The sequence below is a fragment of the Protopterus annectens genome, chromosome 3.part1, assembly GCF_019279795.1.
Source record: "Protopterus annectens isolate FY-2018-M chromosome 3.part1, PAN1.0, whole genome shotgun sequence".
Taxonomy (NCBI): domain Eukaryota; kingdom Metazoa; phylum Chordata; order Ceratodontiformes; family Protopteridae; genus Protopterus; species Protopterus annectens.
The window spans coordinates 1775194277-1775214608 of record NC_056732.1 but is presented as its reverse complement, the minus strand read 5'-3'; the positions used below and the strand labels follow the sequence as shown (position 1 = coordinate 1775214608).

General features: G+C 39.8%; 1 protein-coding gene across 1 annotated transcript in view; it reads left to right on the top strand.

Moving 5' to 3' along the window:
* The window catches only part of LOC122798666 (fucolectin-4-like), a 315163-nt gene extending 314012 nt beyond the window's left edge, over nucleotides 1–1151 (top strand). The window contains exon 5 of the mRNA XM_044067753.1: nucleotides 793–1151. Within this exon, the coding sequence (XP_043923688.1) occupies nucleotides 793–1091 (299 nt within the window). The 3' untranslated portion in view covers nucleotides 1092–1151. The remainder of the gene's footprint in view (nucleotides 1–792) is intronic.
* The last annotated feature ends 19181 nt before the right edge of the window (nucleotides 1152–20332 follow it).

Below are 20332 nucleotides of genomic sequence, written 5' to 3'. Positions count from 1 at the left end.
ACTTGGATTCAGAACTGGAGAATGTATCTCAAGATGGATGGAACTGATAATGTTGACTAGAGAAAAAAATTAATATACCTCACACTTGCATGACATCTGACTGGCAACAGATGCACTTTGCATTGCAAGAGATTAGTGTTATAAAATGTGTAGAGCACCCTGAAACAACCACCAAACAAACAGAGAGACAATATGTGTAATGAATATAATATTTAGCACTTAGTTTAAATAAGAATATCCAGTCCATTGCTTGGTTCTGCAGGCATAGTGACTTCTTACAAATGTTGATATTAGCTTTTGTGATAGCTGTTTCTGTGACACGTCAATATAAGAAACAGATATATCATACGGATCACGTCTTCTGGGAACACAGGACTGCATACTGAATGACAGCACTCATCTGGAGTTTTTTGTTCTGCTCATTAATCTGTCTGTAAGGTTACTATTATTTTCAGTATACTGCTAGGACTGTTGTATGTGGATAGATATACAGTGGCACTAGGGTCTTCCAATAACAGGTATGCAGTTAGTCATAAGATGACAAACCAGCAACACTCCTCTGATGAAGACATTTACTACACTACAAGTACACAGGCATATCCAGAAAAATGCCTTAATGAGGTTAATACTAAAGTGATTTAATTGACATTAATTCAGTCTCCTAGATATGCCTACAAATTGTATAAGTAAATAAAACACCACTGAAGACTCTATAATCTCTTTGTTTTTCAGGTATGAAGGAACTAGATCACATTGGTATCACACTAAACCATTTTGTTTTTATAATTTTAGGGACCAACATAGCACTTAAGGGCTATGCCACACAGTCCTCAGATTATAAGGTAGACCCTCCTGGGCCCCCACAAAATGCAATTGATGGCAAGAAGAGCACTGACTACTATACAGGAAAGTCTTGTACACACACAGATTTGGAGTCCAGTCCTTGGTGGAGAGTTGATTTGCTACAGTCTTACCAGATCTCAGAGGTCATTGTTACAGGAAGAGGTGACTGCTGTGCAAGTCGACTTGAGGGAGCAGAAATTCGAGTTGGAAACTCACTGAAAAATAATGGGATAAACAATGCACTGTAAGTTTGTACAGGCTCCACAAATTTCCAAAAATCAAAAGTGTATTTATGTATGCGTTTGTTTGTGTGTATTCCTGTGTGCATGTGTGCATGCAAAGGGCAAAAAAAAAAAAAAAAAGACTGTGGAGATGCCCAGAAGAGTAGAGTTGCTTTAGTTGAAGACTTATCATTTCATTAGTATAACAGTAGTATGTTCTATATATTGAGATTACAGAATTTAACGCTGAGTGGACAGTGGACATTAACAGGGGAAAGCCCCATGCATGGCAGCCTAGACACCATATTTTACAAGAAAGGTAAATGTCTTCCCTTTGATGACTAGGGCTTTAAAAAATGTCCACTTTTATGGAAACAATTACTAGTTGCTTCCTTCGAAAACCTGTGACATCATCCTACTGCCTCACTTCACAAAGGCCAATTACTCTTCCTAATACTAACTGCAGGCTATAAAGAGAATTTGGGTGGCTAATTTGTTAAGCAGGATTCCAGTTTATATCTAGATCAGTTTAGCTTCACTAGCTGAAAAATAACTGCTCAACTAGAAATAAATATACATTTGGCACAGCAGAAAACAGATTAAAAAAAAGATTTTACATTGCAATGGTTTTGCTTTAATGTAATGCACATACTTGGCAGCTTAGGTTGGCAGTTTTTTGAAACATTTGGACAGTTTTGGTTTCTTATACATCTTTAGAAGTCAGTTGTTACATTTTTATGAAGGAATTAAAGCTTAACAAGTGGTGCAGAGTATAATACCTGGGTCTTTTGAGGTGACCAGTGGCTCCAAGCAGGAATACCCATTAGTTTCATATTTATTATAACTTTACAATGAATAATTAGTACAAAGTCTGTAAACCAATGGTAATAGTAAGGAGTGGAAGATAGCAACAGTAGAATTAAAACTCAAGAGACTTCATATGGTGATCTTGCAATGTTCAACATCCCACGACAGTCATGATTCCCTTTGACAATGCTTTTGTGATAAATGTTTAAATTTCTGTATATAATTGAGTTTACATGCAACAGCAGACCTGATGGTTTAATATGCTACTTTATATGTAAGACCAGATAGCCTTCCCAGTATACTTGAACAATTTGCAAATGAAATATTCAGGCATAATCATCATTACCCCCAACATAAAACATTACTCGTTTAACTTATTCTCCTGACATTTAATCCACATCAGATTATATTGTTTTGAATGCTTCTTGAATTTTTGAGCCTAAATGTGTTAAATGTTTTATCTTTTACTCTGTATAAGTATTATTGTAATTTTTGTATGTACCTGTTTTTGTCTGTATTGGAGCTTTTCTCCCCAGGACTCCATTGAAAACGGGTTCTTTTGGCCCAATGGACTATCCTGGTAAACCAACTGCAAGTAAAATAATAAATAAATAAATAAAAATTATGTATCAGGATCATATGAATGTAATAAATTTGGAACCTCATAGTAGGTGTTTTAGGATAGAGTTCATGGTCACTCCAGTATGTGGGACATTGGTGGTCAGGATAGTAAATATAATAAAGTAACAATACAGCACACTTTTTTGTCTTGTCTATTTTTATTGCAATTGAGGGTTTCATGGTTCTATTTTATTTAATGGAAGGTGACTATGGAACAACTGTTGGGTAGATGGGAGTTTTTACTATGCAAAAATAGCTTTGGGAGTCTTAGTTTTAAATAGTATGGAAACAATTTACAATAAATTAAATCTGCCCAACATTTACAATAAAAAGCATATGAACAGCTTTAAGGAACTTTATGAACTTAGAATCTGTAGTTCTTGATATGATTCCAATAGATATGCTTGAATTAAATTGCTGGAGGAGATTAGAAGCATTTTCTTAAGTGATATGCCCAATTGGAGTACTAAATGACTAGAAGTGAGTCAGCACTTTCAGCTCTTAAGAACAGCATTTGTTGAAATTAAGTGGTAAATAAGAAGTGCAGTTTCAAAATGCAGTGCCAGTTCTACTTGGCAAGGTGCCACTAAAATATTTAGTCAGTAAATACTGCAGATCTACAACTATAGCACATGCACCACGTACTCATTTTTAGCCAATTTTCCCACCTGCTCAGGAACTTTAATTGGTTAAAGTCTTCTATGCAGGACACAGCCATTAAGCAAGGAAATAGTGCTGCAGCTTCTGTTGCACCAGAGGCCTATGATTGTAGGGATCTACTTGATATGGTAGACATTTCAAAATGTCGACACTCATATGGCTGAGACCATATGATCAACATTCAAAATGTCGACCATACAAGTAGTAAATAAAAAACATAAAAAGACTTCCCTTCATCTGCTAGAAGGGGGGCTCCACCCCCCTGCACCCCATCCCCCTGTGGGGGCCTGTGCTCCCACACACCCCCAGAATTTAAATATACCAACTCTGAGACTGTGGAAGATGGAAATCTTTTCATTCCGCACTGTACAAAGATGCTGGTTCCACATGGTCGGCATTTTGAATGTCGATCATATGGTCTCGGCCATATGAATGATGACATTCTGAAATGTCGACCATGTGAAGGGAACCAGATTGTAGGCATTGAATTCCTTGGTTGACCTTTTGAAACCTCAGATTAGCTCTATTTATAAGGAAGCTGGGTCAGTACAACCAGACATTAGCAAGATTTGGACTATCCCCCTGTTGTCTATGGAGACTTATGTATGACAGGGCTGCTGCTGACCACTCAACCCAGTTTTAAAATGTTACTACTTTGTCTCAGATCACACCAGGGCATGAGTGCTAATAAGCATTAATGGAGTATTACTGTTGGGGTTAACTGATCTGAAAGCACACCCAGCTCCCTAAGGGTGCCACATTCTACTTAAGCTTTTGTTTGATAGGTGTAACATATTAGGACTTCACTGCTTCCACAGCTTAGTACGGTATGGGCATCTAGACAAACACACAGTTCCACAGGCACATAGATGCTTATCCCTGCTCAATTCCACCACACAGTGCATGGCTTCAGTTTGCTCACCACACTGCCCCCTTTCTCACCCACTCAGCATATCATTACATTTTTACTTACTTCACCCACCTCATTCCCAACATTCCCTTTGCAGAGATAACCCACTTCAGTTAATCACAACATAAACAATTACACCTACATATATACTGTTCATTCTGTGAAATCCCATCCTCAAACTGCCATCTCCTTTGCTGCTTTCCCATTGATTACTAACAATCCGCACTTACTATTAGTGCTTCAGTTTTGTCCTCATCTAAGCTCACACCTACATCATCCATCTTATCTCTGGCTTAAAGCCTAACTGACAGTAAGAATGCTTCCTCCATTATGAGCTATTTTTCTCTACTCTATGTAAACATTTAGGATTTTCCCTCTCTTATATCTGTCTTTGCACATTCTTCCACTTTCTACTCATCTTGTCTTCTCTCTTTTTGTGGTTGTATCACAGTTCTTTTCTCACTGTCTCATTTTTACCCCACAACTGCAGACTTCCCCTATGCCTCCTATTTATTCATATCTACCCTGGTAGTAACTCTGACCATTCTTAGACTATACTCGTTAAACCTAGTAACCATTCTCAGTTTAACATGTTTTTATTTTGTACATAGTTACCCCACAAACATCACTGCAAATGCTAATATCCATCCACATAACTCCTATAAAATTCCCACTGAAATTCCCATTCCACATCAACTATTACTATTGTCTGTAACACAAGTTATTTAGCTGTGGTTGCGTAAACTATAACCCAGGTCACATATACTTATCAAACCTCTGTGGGTCAAGCACTGGTTTAACATCAGTCTTTTTCCCTGGCTCAACAGTAGCAGTGCTCCCTGAATTAAAATTACCTGCATTTATAATTACAGTATACATAATAAATAATTCACATTAGAAGCCTGTATTGCCACTGAATACCTATCTATATATATATATATATATATATATATATATATATATATATATATATATATATATATATGTATATAAACAATACAGGCTTCCATATATAGATATATGCTGAAGTTAGTCTAATCTTTAGTAGATTGACATTAAAAAAGTCAAAAGATGATTGACACCCTAACATACATGCTGCAAGGCACAACCTCAGACCATGCAAAAGAAATGTACTGTTTTTTTTTTTTTTTTTTTGCCAGGTGGTGCGAGACACCCTGCATGCCCTGCTATTTATGTATGCTAACTCCAAGATTGCACATTACCCAGTGAAGGGGCATACTCCCTCGGCTGAGAGTTTTTTTTTATTTTGGACAACTGTCAACCATTGGGTTTGTTGTCCAAAGTGTATTGACAAAACAGTCATTGTCATTTGGGAGTTTTGCTTATTATAGGTATCTATATTGTCTATAACAGAGACTTTGCTAAAATCATCTGCCCTTCCACTGTCGTCAAGTCTAACTACAGAGTCCTATATGATAATAGATCAGAAACTAGGATAGTCATGGAGGCAAGAGTCATGTCCTCATCAGAAACAATGCATCATTGAGCATCATATATGCTGCTAAAGCCAACAATAAAAATGACAAAGCTGCACACTGGCTATCAGCCATACTCACAATAGAAACACTTGCTCAGCTTGATTTTGCAGTCATTTATACCCCCTCCAGTAAACACTATTTAAGATACCTTCCTTGAAATCTTTCCAAAAGGCTAACTCAAAAACACACTTATCCAAGCAGCATCAGTTTTAACGCAGTGGGAGCAGGAGTTAATCTATTGTACAATATACTGCTACTTCTCAAACTAGAAAAACTTAAAAAAAAGCAACAACCAGACCCACCCATCAGTCAGGATTCCATAGAAATCTGGAGGTGTAATGTAGTGGCATAATCAGCTAGGGGGGTTACCAGTATGAGCCACTGTGGAATGATATTACCATTTTACCTAATTATCTTACCCAACACTCTCCTCATAGTCTTTTAAATCAACAAAGTCTTCACCTGATATTGTGACATGTTGACCATTTCCTAATCGAAAACTTGCCATCCCTGACCAGCAATTAAATATCATTGTTTGGTCTCATCTGAACCTTCATAATGATGCAGCTGCTGCTCTTTTATTCTTCACAGGAACCTTCTTATTCCTCTGGGTGCACAGAAGACAAAGGAGACAGAAGTGCTCACAGCTATCAAGCATCATTAAAAATCTCATGAAACAGATAGAACATGTGCCAATAACCTGGAAACAAACCTCTGCTGATGAACTTATGAACCATTCATCTACCACTCTGTAGGAAACCATCCAAAATGCACCTAACTGTACCAAACAAACTAAACAAATGTCTGCTGCTAGTAATCCAAAGCATTCCAGGAAAGAAATAAAATAGTTAACTGGACAATTCAATTCACCCTCTTTCTCTACCAGCTCAAAAAACATGTAATGCCAACTCTACCCAGACTAAAGAGTACAAAATATTGTCATATAAACTATCAAGACATCACTATTTTTTTAATCCAGTTCAGCAAGACCTAAGTAGACTCAAACCACCATGGCACCCACTAGCTGATTACTCTGCTACATTACATCTCAGTTGAAGAAACATGAAACACTGCTATAGTCTTCATACTCCACTATACTTACCTTAGAAGAACAACAGATAAAACTGCAGAGCCACTTGCCTATATATACTATCTATCCCTCACAACTGGACTAGAAGCACCTTCCTTAAAATATTCCATCATTATCTCACTCTCAGAAGTACCCCCTCCCAAAACACTCAAGGATTGCTGGCCTATCGCTACTCTCTATCCTTTTGTTTAAGTAATTAAAAAAAAAAATATTTTATAACAAAATGCTCAAACATATAAATAGCTTTGGTTGAATTTCTGATGAATAACATGGTGTCAGAAATGCTTTTAACACTACAACAGCTTTATTTTCTGCAATAGGCTCATTCTACTGCAAAATCAGTGATGGACCTTTTGTTGGGATATTTCTTGACATGACTAGGGTATTTGAGTGGAAGATTGGCATAATGGGGGTGTGAGGCTGGCATAATTGTTAAGGTGTTTACCTTACAAACACAAGGTATAGAGCTTGATTCTGACATAGGGTAATTTGTTAGGCTTAAAATGGCCCAGAAGAGCAGTTAGCCTAGTACTAATCTATGAACCTATGAACCTATATTGGGGAGGGGGGACTGCTCTATTATCCTTTATTTCTTTTTTTAACCAGGTTTTGGTAGCTATAACTACATTGGGAGTGTATGTGGCAAGTCAGGCACTGGTGTCATGGATTTTATTGTACATACTTCTTAGGTTCTTATTTAGTAAGGTGAGTTTGGGTTCTCTTTTTTGTTGTGCAGTATTAGGTGACTGGCTTATTTTGGGGTTGGAAGTGATGGCTTTATGAAAAGTGGGCCCTGGGTTGTGGTGAATATCTCAACTGATTAGTTGAACTGGCATTTTACAGATGGTAGAGTGTAGCCAATTATACTTTGGTCATGGTTTGGCATTTTTTTTGCAGATTTGGATATCTAGCTTTAAGACATTTATAGAAAAACAAATATGAAGTGGTTTGTTTGTAGACAGAGGGTGCTATAGAGAAAGACTGACTGGGTAAATGTTGACACTCTTTGTGAGGACTGGTTGAAGTCCTATGTATTTGAAAGTAGTAAAGTTGATAATTGATGATGAAGGCTAGTAGAGTTAGGAGGAATAGTAGAAGAGTCTGAGTTGGGGCATCTTATTTAACTTTGATTTTTTTTTTTTGATGTAGACGAGGCTCAGAAAATGTTTAGAGAGTACTAGTCTGGTTGTATAGATGTACCATGATAGTTATGGGGGGGGCATTTGCCAAAGGTTATTGAGTGGTAACTAGTGTGGGTGCTGCGACCACTCCTTCATCTTACCCTCATTTCTGTCTTCTCTCTTGTTACTATCTGTCCTTATACATATCACTTACTTGGCACTCTTCATCTAACTAATATACTTGCCAAGATTCTACAGTCATAATATCTTCATCAAGGTACTCTACACCTCTAATACATAGAATTTCCTTATTGAGCTAACAATTTCTTTTCCTCTACTCTCTATCCTCTTTCTCTCTCTCTCTCTCTCTCTCACTCTCTCTCTTTTTCACTGTCTGCTTTTTTTTTTTTTTTTTTTGTGAGGTACTGTTTTAGTGTTTCATTGAAAATGCATTTGCTGAAATTAGTTATATTTTGTATTTGGTTATAGATAATGGGCAGGATTCACGAAGGCTTGCACGGAACAGCCCGAAACTCCGTGTAAGAGACCAGCTAAAATGTCTCTTACACGGACTGGAAGTGGATATGCTAAATACCTCACTTGCAGCCGAAAGGCATGCAAATGAGGTAGATTAGCGATCCACGAAGCCCAAAGCAGCCTGTGTAAGAGCCGTTTTAGCTGCAGAAATGTACTCAGTTGACAACTGAGTACGTTTCTGCAAAAATCACTATGGAGCCATGTCAGCTCCAAATAAAGGGTGCATATGTGTCAGGCAGCATGCCAATGGCCAAATATGTGGCCATTGGCAAGGTACCCCGATGCAAATATTAAAAAAATATAATTTTTTTTTTGGCGATCGCCGATGTTTAAACGCAGTGCAGCCCCGCGCAAACGGGCTGCGCTGTATAAAACATAAAAATGAAGGTTATAAACCCACAAATGTGGGTTTTATGCAATACATGGAATTACAATGCAGGGACCAGCAGACCAAAAACAACATGGCCACCGTTTAGTGGTTGCTAAGGGGGGAAGCTGAGTCTAAGACATGCAACTAAGCATTAGTAGGCAATCTGATGTAAATGAGGGTTAGGATACTGAATCTCACTGTCACATAGCAAATGAGCACATTCTGAGTAGTAAAAAATCCAAAGTGCACACAACCAGCCAACAGAGCATGGTACCAGCGAAACAACGAAATAAAAGACACTAATAAGCATAAAATGTACGCTGGTATCTGATAGCACAAAATCCAAACACGTAAAATCACCAGTAAATGAGTAGTACAATCTTCATGAAAGTATTCACAATGCCAAGTAAAGATGTATAAAAAACAGATCCTTTAATTCACAAGTAAGCGCTTTCACCTGAAGGCTTCTTCAGACTTTTACACATTTTAACATACTTGCAGTTTTAAATATCCCTCCTTACATTCCTATTGGTCAAACATTTAACCATAGAAAAAATGCAGTAAAGCGCTAATCCCATGATTAAAAAAAACATATATATACTTTACACAGAATTAAAATAGTAAATAACTAATAAGGATGCAAATAACAATCTATCCCATAAACATATAAAAACATAAAAAATACAATGTATAATATGATGTAAATTTTCACATAAATACCTTCATATTTATTAAAACAAGACTAATAACTTATTATTCTCATGCATTACCCATAAATTTACATCATATTATACATTGTATTTTTTATGTTTTTATATGTTTATGGGATAGATTGTTATTTGCATCCTTATTAGTTATTTACTATTTTAATTCTGTGTAAAGTATATATATGCTTTTTTAATCATGGGATTAGTGCTTTACTTCCTTTTTTCTATGGTTAAATGTTTGACCAATAGGAATGTAAGGAGGGATATTTAAAACTGCAAGTATGTTAAAATGTGTAAAAGTCTGAAGAAGCCTTCGGGTGAAAGCGCTTACTTGTGAATTAAAGGATCTGCTTTTTATACATCTTTACTTGGCATTGTGAATACTTTCATGAAGATTGTACTACTCATTTACTGGTGATTTTACGTGTTTGGATTTTGTGCTATCAGATACCAGCGTACATTTTATGCTTATTAGTGTCTTTTATTTCGTTGTTTCGCTGGTACCACGCTCTGTTGGCTGGTTGTGTGCACTTTGGATTTTTTATTACGTGGTTTATTCGTACTTCCAGCCTAAGAGGATGGCCGAAAATCCTATATTGAATATTGAACTTCCTTATGTACCTATGACTTTGAATGCAACCAATAGGAGGACCGAATGGTTCCAAGCTTGTGTGACCGGCAGGGAGAATCTGGTACTGGAGTATAAACCGAACATTGGGCTAGAAGATGGTACTAATAGCGACGATAATTGCATGGGTTTATCCAAGGATTTACAAACACTCAAAATGGAGACTTTGAAACTTAAGAAGTTACAACTTCAACGCCAATATTTTGAGGCGTGCCTGGCTAAGAAAATCATCCCACGTGGGCTCCGTATTCTTAAAATGCCCACATCAGGTAACAGACTTCCAGACTTACTGTTCAAATGGCAACAGCTCAATATTGAGCTGAGCTATAATTATATGAGACTTCTAATTAATTTTCATACTCCGGAAGAAGATCTTTTAAGACTAGTGTTAATAATCTGTTTGATGCAATTAAAAAGAAATATCCAGGTGATAACACTGATATGAAACTAGAAAAAGTTCTGGACAATGTTCTGGTACTTGAAAGACGCTTATTAGAGCAAAAGAAGAATTAAATTATGAGAGATGTAAGAGATTTTAAGAATTGTAATGTGTTCACTTGGCCAAGACAATATGCTACTAATGTGAACGCTGATAATGTCACTTCTAATTTAAGAAATACTGCCTTTGAAGCTGTGAATGTGTTTAATGGTGATAATAATGCATCTGCTAGTAGGAATGGTATGAATGCTGATAATGTTACTCATAGTGTAACTACTAATGTCATTGATGCTGTGAATATGGATACATCTGTTAGAAGAAATCTTTCTTCCACTGAGAATGTGTCTCAAGATATTACTAATGATAACTTGAGTGACTCTCGAGCTACAAAATAATTAGAGACATCTATAGCTCAGCCTATTAGCACTGCCTGTGATATAACTTCTGCTCCTACGCATGTTGAGGCAGTAGTCAGACGTAAAAAAACTCATAATGACATTATTTTGTCACCTTTAAATCCAACTGAGGAGAAAATACAAACTCCTTTCCCCATAGCTCAAACACAGTTTATAGGGAGGAAGCGATCCATGAGCAGGGGCAGACACAAAAGAAAGGGCTCGGGTGGAGAACACCAGGGACCCACACTGAAAAAAATGTGGGAGAAAACAACTCGTTGATAGTGAATCTATCTAAGAAAGTTTTAACTTCTTATGAAGAACAAGTTCTGAACAAGGGACTGAGTTTTATTCCTATGAACAGAAGCAATGTAGTTGATTCTATAATTGATGCTAAGATGTTTATTAGGAATATTCAACTCAAGCTTGATTTTGGCAAAGAAAATGTGTTGAATAATGGCCCCCGCTTTTGTCCTAATAGTATGTATGTTCCTCAATTACATCCATTAGTTGACGTTTTTTTCTAGGATGTTAGAAAATGATATTTATAATTATTTTGAGGAAAGTCATGATGTTAGATATAAGCATAATTTAAGTTTTCATCAAAGACGAGCTTTAACAGATCTAAGTAATGATCAAATGCTTGTTATTAGGCCAGCCGATAAAGGTGGACCCATTGTCCTTATGGATGCGCCTGATTATAATATAAATATGCAGCAACTTTTGAGTGATACAGATTTCTATCTGAAAATAGATTTGATGGCTGTGATGGAGAAGGTGTTTCAGACCTATGACATGCTAGATGATCTTTTAACACCATCCATTATTACCAAGGAATTATATAATTATCTTAAGGTTGTTAATCCTCTTATTCCCATTATACAAGGACTCCCAAAGGTCCACAAATCTTTGTTGAAACCCCTTATGAGACCGATTGTGGCTGGCCAAGGGTGGGTTACCGAGCCTTTGTCCATTTATACTGAATTTCATCTTAGACCCCTTGTGGATGCTAACCCTATTATCCTAAGAGATAGCAAACAATTTTTACTTGACTTATACGCTTACACTACATAATTGGATGATAAGGTACATTATGTATTAGTAACACTAGATGTTGTTAGCTTATTCACTGTCATCCCTAATGATTTAGGGGTACAGTGTATACAGGATTATTTACGACTTCATTCTGACTATACCCCTGAGAAAATTGATTTGATAGCACTTTTCTTAGAAACAGTTTTGTTGACTAATGTTTTTATGTTCGGAGAGGAAATATTTTTGCAAAAGGATGGCGTGGCTATGGGCACCTCGTGTGCCAATAGCTACGCCAACCTGGTTATGGCCCATTGGGAGGAAAATTTCCTCTTTAAGTTGGACTTGTTCAAAGACCATGTAGGTCTATATCGTAGGTTTGTAGATGACCTCATTTTTATTTGGCTGAGTGACGTTAATACACTTTTGAAGTTTGCTGAAAGTTTGAATACCTCAACTAGATTTCTGAAGTTTACTTTAAATTATTCAGTTGATGAGATATCATATTTAGACGTCAACATCTTTAGATTTAGCAATGGATTGCTTAACACCTCTGTACATAGGAAATTGTGCCATAGAAATACCATACTTCATAGGCACAGTTTGCATCCCAAACATGTTTTTAATAACGTCATGAAAGGACAAATTATGAGGGCGTCCAGACTGAATCCCACTGAGGAAGGTTATATTAGGGAACTGGATGATCTGAGAGCTAAATTTGTCCAAAGGGGTTACAAGGAAGAAATATTTGAACAGACTACATCTGTAGTGACTAATTTAAGGAATACCAAAGCGAAACCTTACTTCTCAGAACCCTTAGGTTCATCTGATATTGGTTCATTACCTGCATCATTGGACCTTAGGGCTCCCATGTTTTTTTACGAAGGATGCTGTCCATCTGAAACAAATTATGACAAAACATTGGGATATTCTTCTTTTAGATAATGAAATCAGTAAGGTTGTAGGTCCAAGTCCGAATGTAGTGTTTAAGAATCAACCCAACCTAAGAAGGTTACTTTGTAGACCAAAAAATGTTCTGACTATGAAAGGGATGAATAAATGTGAAACTAACACCACACCTTGTGGTAAATGCAACCAATGTATGTACATTGAGAAAGCAGTAGATTTTATTCATCCCATCACTAAACAATCATTTCATTTTAATACAGATACTAACTGTAATAGTAAGAACATTATATATCTGGCCAGATGCATAGCATGCCCTACGTTCTATATTGGGAAAACCAATAGGTTCCTGAAAGAACGCATCAGGGAACATGTCTATCATATTATAATAGGCTCGGAGTTTAATGCTCTGGCCAAACATAATATGGACTTGGGTGCTGCACATACTTTTAAATTTAGTGTTATCCAAAAAATTGAAGTTAATATACGAGGGGGTGATATAATTAATTACACTTTAGAATGTGAAATGAAGTGGATAATCAGATGTAGGGCTGACCAACCACCTGGTCTAAATGACAAGGTTCAAGTAAAACCTTTTTTAAGAAGGAGAAGGCTTAATAAACCCAAGCATTAGAACAGGATTTTATGTGTAGGTCTGTGTTTATGTTTTAGTATTTTCATGCTCACACCTATATATGTGTTGCATGAGAATAATAAATTATTAGTCTTGTTTTAATAAATATGAATGTATTTATGTGAAAATTTACATCATATTATACATTGTATTTTTTATGTTTTTATATGTTTATGGGATAGATTGTTATTTGCATCCTTATTAGTTATTTACTATTTTAATTCTGTGTAAAGTATATATATGCTTTTTTAATCATGGGATTAGCGCTTTACTGCATTTTTTCTATGGTTAAATGTTTGACCAATAGGAATGTAAGGAGGGATATTTAAAACTGCAAGTATGTTAAAATGTGTAAAAGTCTGAAGAAGCCTTCGGGTGAAAGCGCTTACTTGTGAATTAAAGGATCTGCTTTTTATACATCTTTACTTGGCGTTGTGAATACTTTCATGAAGATTGTACTACTCATTTACTGGTGATTTTACGTGTTTGGATTTTGTGCTATCAGATACCAGCGTACATTTTATGCTTACATTCTGAGTAGTGTAAGAGATACATAAGGGGGAGGAATAGAGTAGGAGATAGGTGACATCAAAGGGGGGAATAGTAGAAAGAAATGCAGTTCATTGGAGGTCAGTGTTACATGACAGATGACAGACACAGATCATGGAAAGAGGAGTGCCACAAGATAAGCATGGGAAAGTCAAGAAATGGAAGGTGTACACTGTTACTTACACCAAAGTTTCTTGCTGGGCGTGCATGCGCACGTGTGCACGCCATGAGGCATGGGTTGGACAGTGTGCGTGCGTGTAAGGCAGACTGAGCATGTGGGAGCGTGTTGGTAGACTTGTAAGACTGTTTGTGCTGGTGTGCACGCATGTAGGGTAGACTGAGCATGTGGGAGCCTGTTGTCAGAGTTGTAACACTGTTTACGCTGGTGTGCGCGCGTTTTAACCCGAATAAGCAGATTCCGAACCATGTAAGCATGTGAGCATGTGTGTAAGTCACTGTGAGCGTGTTTATGCTGGTATGCACATTGCTCCCCCCTGAGTAAACATAAAGGAAAAAGGAAGCAACAGAATTAGTAGGAAGCTAGCAGGGAATACTGCTGGAGCTAGCAGGTGAAAACAATTAGAAGCAGGCAATTACACAGGCAGAATAGTAGCTCAGCCAAGCACTTAAAACTCTGCAAACAGCAGTGCAGGATGTATCTCTCAAGAGACACTGCAAGACAGGAGTAAACTATTAGAAGTGAAAACTGAAAAATCTGAACTCAGAGCAGAAATGCTAGGGGCTGCCATAGCTGTCATAATGAGACATAGGCGACTTGCTGAGGGTGGTGACAATGCAGATGGTGCCAGACAACCCACAGTGAGGAGACAGAGAAGAGTGTACAGGCCCAGGGTCACCTACCATGAGTTACATGAGCTGGAGATAGTAGAGTGCTATAGAGTGGACAGAGACCTCCTGCAGCAAATTGTCGAGCTGTGCAGGCCACACCTCACACACAGAACCAACAGAGGGGAACCCATCCCAGTGGAAACCAAGGTATGTGTTGGCCTAAGAATACTAGCAACAGGTACCTTCCAGAGACCAACTGGTGATATGATGGGGATATCACAGGCATCAGCCTCCAGGGTACTGCACCAGTTCCTGGATGCCATGTCAGCACATGTCGGTGATCATGTATATTTCCCCAATGCCCGTGAGGTATTGGCCAGCAATATGCATCTCTTCCAGCAAATAGCGGAATACCCTGAGGTCGTGGGCACAATAGACTGCATGCACATACGCATCAAAGCACCAGCCGGTGAGCGGGGTAGGACCTACATTAACTGCAAGGGCTTCCCCTCCATCAACTGCCAGGTCGTGTGTGATGCCCAGGGCATAATAATGAATGTGTGTGCTGGCTGCCCTGGGAGCTACCATGATTCCCACATCTGGCATTTGACGCAGCTGTACCAGACATTTGCCAATGGGGACATCCCACACGGACACCTAGTGGGGGATGCAGGTTATGCACTGGAGCCGTGGCTGATGACACCCATCAGAAACGCACACGCACCTGAACAGGAACGCCATAATGAGGCACACACACAAACACGTAATGTAATAGAGCATGTGTTTGGGCTGCTCAAGTCACGGTTCCGGTGTCTGGACACATCTGGTGGAGCCTTGCATTACTCACCAACTACATGTACCCAAATTGTCATGGTATGTGCTATGCTACATTATATGATCTTGTGAAAACAGCTGCAGCAGGACCAGCATAGGGCTGGGCCAAACAGCCCCCCCACCATTGCCAAGGCCATCACAGGCAGAGCGTGACTCGGAGGAGGAACAACCTGAGCCTGCCCCAGTAGGCAGAAGGAGGCATGCCCAGTATGCCCTGGCCTTGGCAAAGAGGCAACGCATAGCACATACACTGGCTCAGTAGGAACCCTGGGAATAATACCCCTCTCTGACTCACTCAAATAAAAACATGGATGCCTAAAATGACATGATCTGCTCTCAAACATGTACAGGGAGTGTAATATGTGCATCCGACAGAGGCAGCCCTGGAACACCACCTGAGGCATGAATGCCATGTGTTAAGTAATGTAACACCATGTACTATATGCACACTTGAGGACCCTGACTAACATCCACCCTCACCAAGCATGAAGCCACAATATGATGATGGGATGAAGAATTGCAATAATTGGCCAAAGTAATGCAGTTAGTCAAAGGGGAGCCAATGTGATCCAGCCTGGGATGACATGCTGAGCATGGCATGATGCACTACCTGCTAGGGGTGGCGTGCACCTATCAGTCCAGGCCACTTGGATACTGGCAAAGGCTGTCAGTACCCACAGCGTGCCCTGAATAGGTAAGTCTCAAAACACAAACCCACCTTCATAGGTACCACAAGGGATAAGAACCTAGATGTAATGCTACCCAATGCCAGAAGTCTAAACAGCAAGATGCATGCAGTGTAAACGCACACAGTATGGAGAATGTTGATATCTGTCCTGTAACAGAAAACTGGGTCAAGGCTCACATCAGCACTCTAACACTACCAGGTTACACCTCATACTGTGCTGTACAGCCTCAAAACATGGAACAAGCTACAAAAGGAGGGTGACTAGCAATAATTGTCAAGGATAACCACACCCCCATGTTGGTACCACAACAAGAAGCAGCATGGACTAGCCATGGTCAAGTGCCAGTGGCTAAAACCGCCTCCCAGTATATAGCCTGCTACAGACTACCGTCCTAACACCAGGAACTGCACCTGGCCTATGTTGGAATACATGAATATATCATGCCCCCCAAACCACATTATATTGGTAGACTGAAAATACCCAGACATACACTGGGAGCATTATACTAGCACCAACACTGTAGGAGAAAAGTTCCTAGAATCCATAAACCAAAATGCCCAGGAACAATGTACCACTCCCACAAGAGGGGTAAGCATACTGGATGTGATAATCAGCAACATGGGTACTGCATGGCAAGATGAGAAGTGTATCCCCCACTGGTAAGACCAGACCATAGAGTAATCACACCGGATATACACATCCTGACCACAGTCCCTGGCCAGAAAACCACAGTGAAAAACATGTGTAAAGCATAAGTTGCACCCCTCCAAACTGATGTGGAATCATTAAAGGCCCTGTGCAGGTGAAAAATATGGGACACACTGCAGAACCTGTTATACAGGCATTCCATGAACACAGCCAGGAATGCTCGGATTATGCAATCACAAATAACAACAAGACACAATGCCATACACGCAGGCATCTGGCATGCTGGACTCCAGCCATTACCAAACCATGCAAGAGAATGAGGAAGCTACTACATGACAGAGCAAACATAAAAAGGGAAGTAATCCCTGATCAGTAGTATGGCAATAAAATATGTCCACACATACAATCCACTAAGGCCAGCTACAACAAGTAGAATCTGTGAATCCTGAGGCAATGTTACACCTGCCCCAAGTACACAGACAACCCTCAACTCCCCCCAATAAATACAAATATATGTGAGAGATGCAACCATTTATCCAAACCGGAGGCTGAGCTCCCCCAACTCAGTACTGTCAAAACTAGTCAGAAGGAGAAGGTAACCACACACACCACAAACCCAGTCCCACATAGACCTATCACAACTATGAACTAAACACATAAACACAGAAAAACATTCCCAGAGGATCTAATTACAAACACACCACACTAACAGAGGCCTCCAAAGCAGACACCCAAGCAACCACAACCTCCAAACATAGCACATGCAACACATAGTACACAAAGCTGGTGTGCCAAACAGTCACAGGCCAGAAGGAGAAACAACATGCCTGATACACTTGTAATAGGTGTCTCTATAGGCAGACACACTGCTGTCCCACTCAGCAGACTGAACAAGGGAAAGGGTACAGTAAGCTGCCTGTAGGCTGCTACAATACGCCACATAACACAAGTACGCAGGTCACCCCAAAGCAAGTAGAAATATGATGCAGTCATTGTCCATGCTGGTGTGAATGACCTGAGATGTACCCCCCTGGACTACATGAAAAGAGACATGGATGAGCTCTCTGAGTATGTACTCCAGGCCGGTATGACACTAACCGTTTGTAGCATCCTACCCTCACCAAGAATGATGCCACACTACAAACACAGAATGATCAGCTTTAACAGGTGGCACAATTACAGCTGTCAGTCCAAGAGGATCTAATGTCTGTCTGCTTGATATGTCATGCATGACAAGCCATGCTGCTGTTCCAGGGATGGCTTGCACCTGTTACCCCTGGGCATCTGGATATTGGATAAGGCTTTTGCCACCTCCATAGAGCCGTACGTAGGCAAGGCTGAAAAGACTAACCCACCACCCTAGAAAACATAAGTGGTAAGAAACATAAGGGTAATGCTGACCAATGCCAGATGTGTAAAACGCAATATGCATGCTCCTGAGGCCCTTCCCAGTATGGAGAACATCGATGTCTGTACAGTGACAGAAACCTGCTGCAAGCCTACTGACAGCACACCAGCACTACCAGGTTATACCTCATATCATGTGTTATGGCCCCAAAACCTGGACCAAAACATCAAAGGAGGGGGAGTATCCATATGCAGCACAGACACCCATACGTCCAGGTAACTGACAATGCACGAAGCAGCGGAGACCACCCATGTGCACCTAACTGTAGTCAAAACTGCTGTACAGTCTGTAGCATGCTACAGACCACACTCTCACACACAGGAACCCCACCCAGATGTCCTAAAGACACTGGACAGTATGAATGTCCCACCAAATACCAAACAAGGTACTCACAAAGTACCACATAGGTGGTAAACCATTATGTATGCAAGGAGTAATCAGGAACCTAGGGACACAAGTGGACAGTAACCTGTTATGTGACACTCACATTGCCAATGTGGCTAGGAAGACTGTCTATATTGGACACCGTATCATGAAAGGATTCACATCTACATCAACAGAGGTCATTGTGCCCCTGTACTGTTCTCTTATCAGACCCATAATCTAGTACAATGACTCATATGGGATGTACCTTACCTGACACCTGCAGTGGTGAGAAAGACCTCAAAGGTACCTCACCAAGAGGATAAAGGGTCTCAAATATATGTCATATGCTGCCTGGCTGTAGACACCCCAGCTGAATGCAGTCACATACTGCCTACACAGAGGCATTGTATGTCTGTTGTACAAGGCCATGTCCAACACAGGAGTAATGGACATGCTCCACCCCAGGAAAATCAAAGCCATTGGAGCTGTGAGAGTGACAGATGTCAACCTCAACACATAATGAAATAGGATGCACTGGAGGGACAGATACATAACCCAGAGGCTCCCTACACCCTGGAACAGGATCCCACTCCATGTTAGGCAGAGCCCCTCACTGACACCCCTCAACAGGAATATTGCCAAGTGGATGGATGATCGTAGATGTACACTGGGGGTCTTCACTGTGTCACGTCCAGACAGAGGCACAGTAAAGTAAATCATAAATGGCCATACTATTCACATAGCAAGGGGCGGCAAAAGACACACACACACTCTGGCTAGGCTTACAAATGCCCTAGGGTGGATAGCCTAGTATGAACCTATGAACCTATGAAGATACAAATTGTACAGGACACTAAGGATAATCACAAGGCTTACTCAAGTGATGGTAGGAACCATGTTGGGAATTCAGATATGCTCCGAATCACACTAATATTACAAACAACATACCAAACACACACACATATTGCCAACATACAACCTGACAGGTGCAGTGCAAATCCCCTCCCCCAGAATGCAAAATATCTATCCCAGCAGACTGCTGGCCCCCTGACATTGTAGATGCTGAGGTAACAGCCAGCATCTACAAAGCAAAACACACAGCAGCAAAGGTATGAGATGGTGTCCTGGGCTGAGTCCAACATGGACTCCAAGAAGAATGGAATGCCAAATCACACTACTGCTCAATGTCAGCCTTACCACAGGATATGTACCCAAAGAGCAGTGTACAACAACAGTGGTCCTTCTCAACAAAAGTGTTGCCTGAATGGATACTGCAAACTACCACCCCAGGATCCTGACAAGCTTGGTCTGCACAGCTATGGAAAGGATCAGCATGCACCACAGACATAAAGCTATCGGGGACCTACTGACACCAGACCCTACCCAGTGTGGCTGTTGTAAGTGCAGATTCTGCCCCTAAACATGTTTGACCCATTTGAAATAGTCATTAAGGTCATTGATGAGGGTAATGTGGTCCACACAGCGTAGCTGGACCTTGCAAATGCTTCCATACAATACCCTACGTGTTCAGTATAGATATGTTCACCAGCTTAAATATAAACCCCTATGTCAGTAGAGGGGTTGCAAACCAGTCCAAGTACAGAACTGACATGGTCAGACATGCTGCAT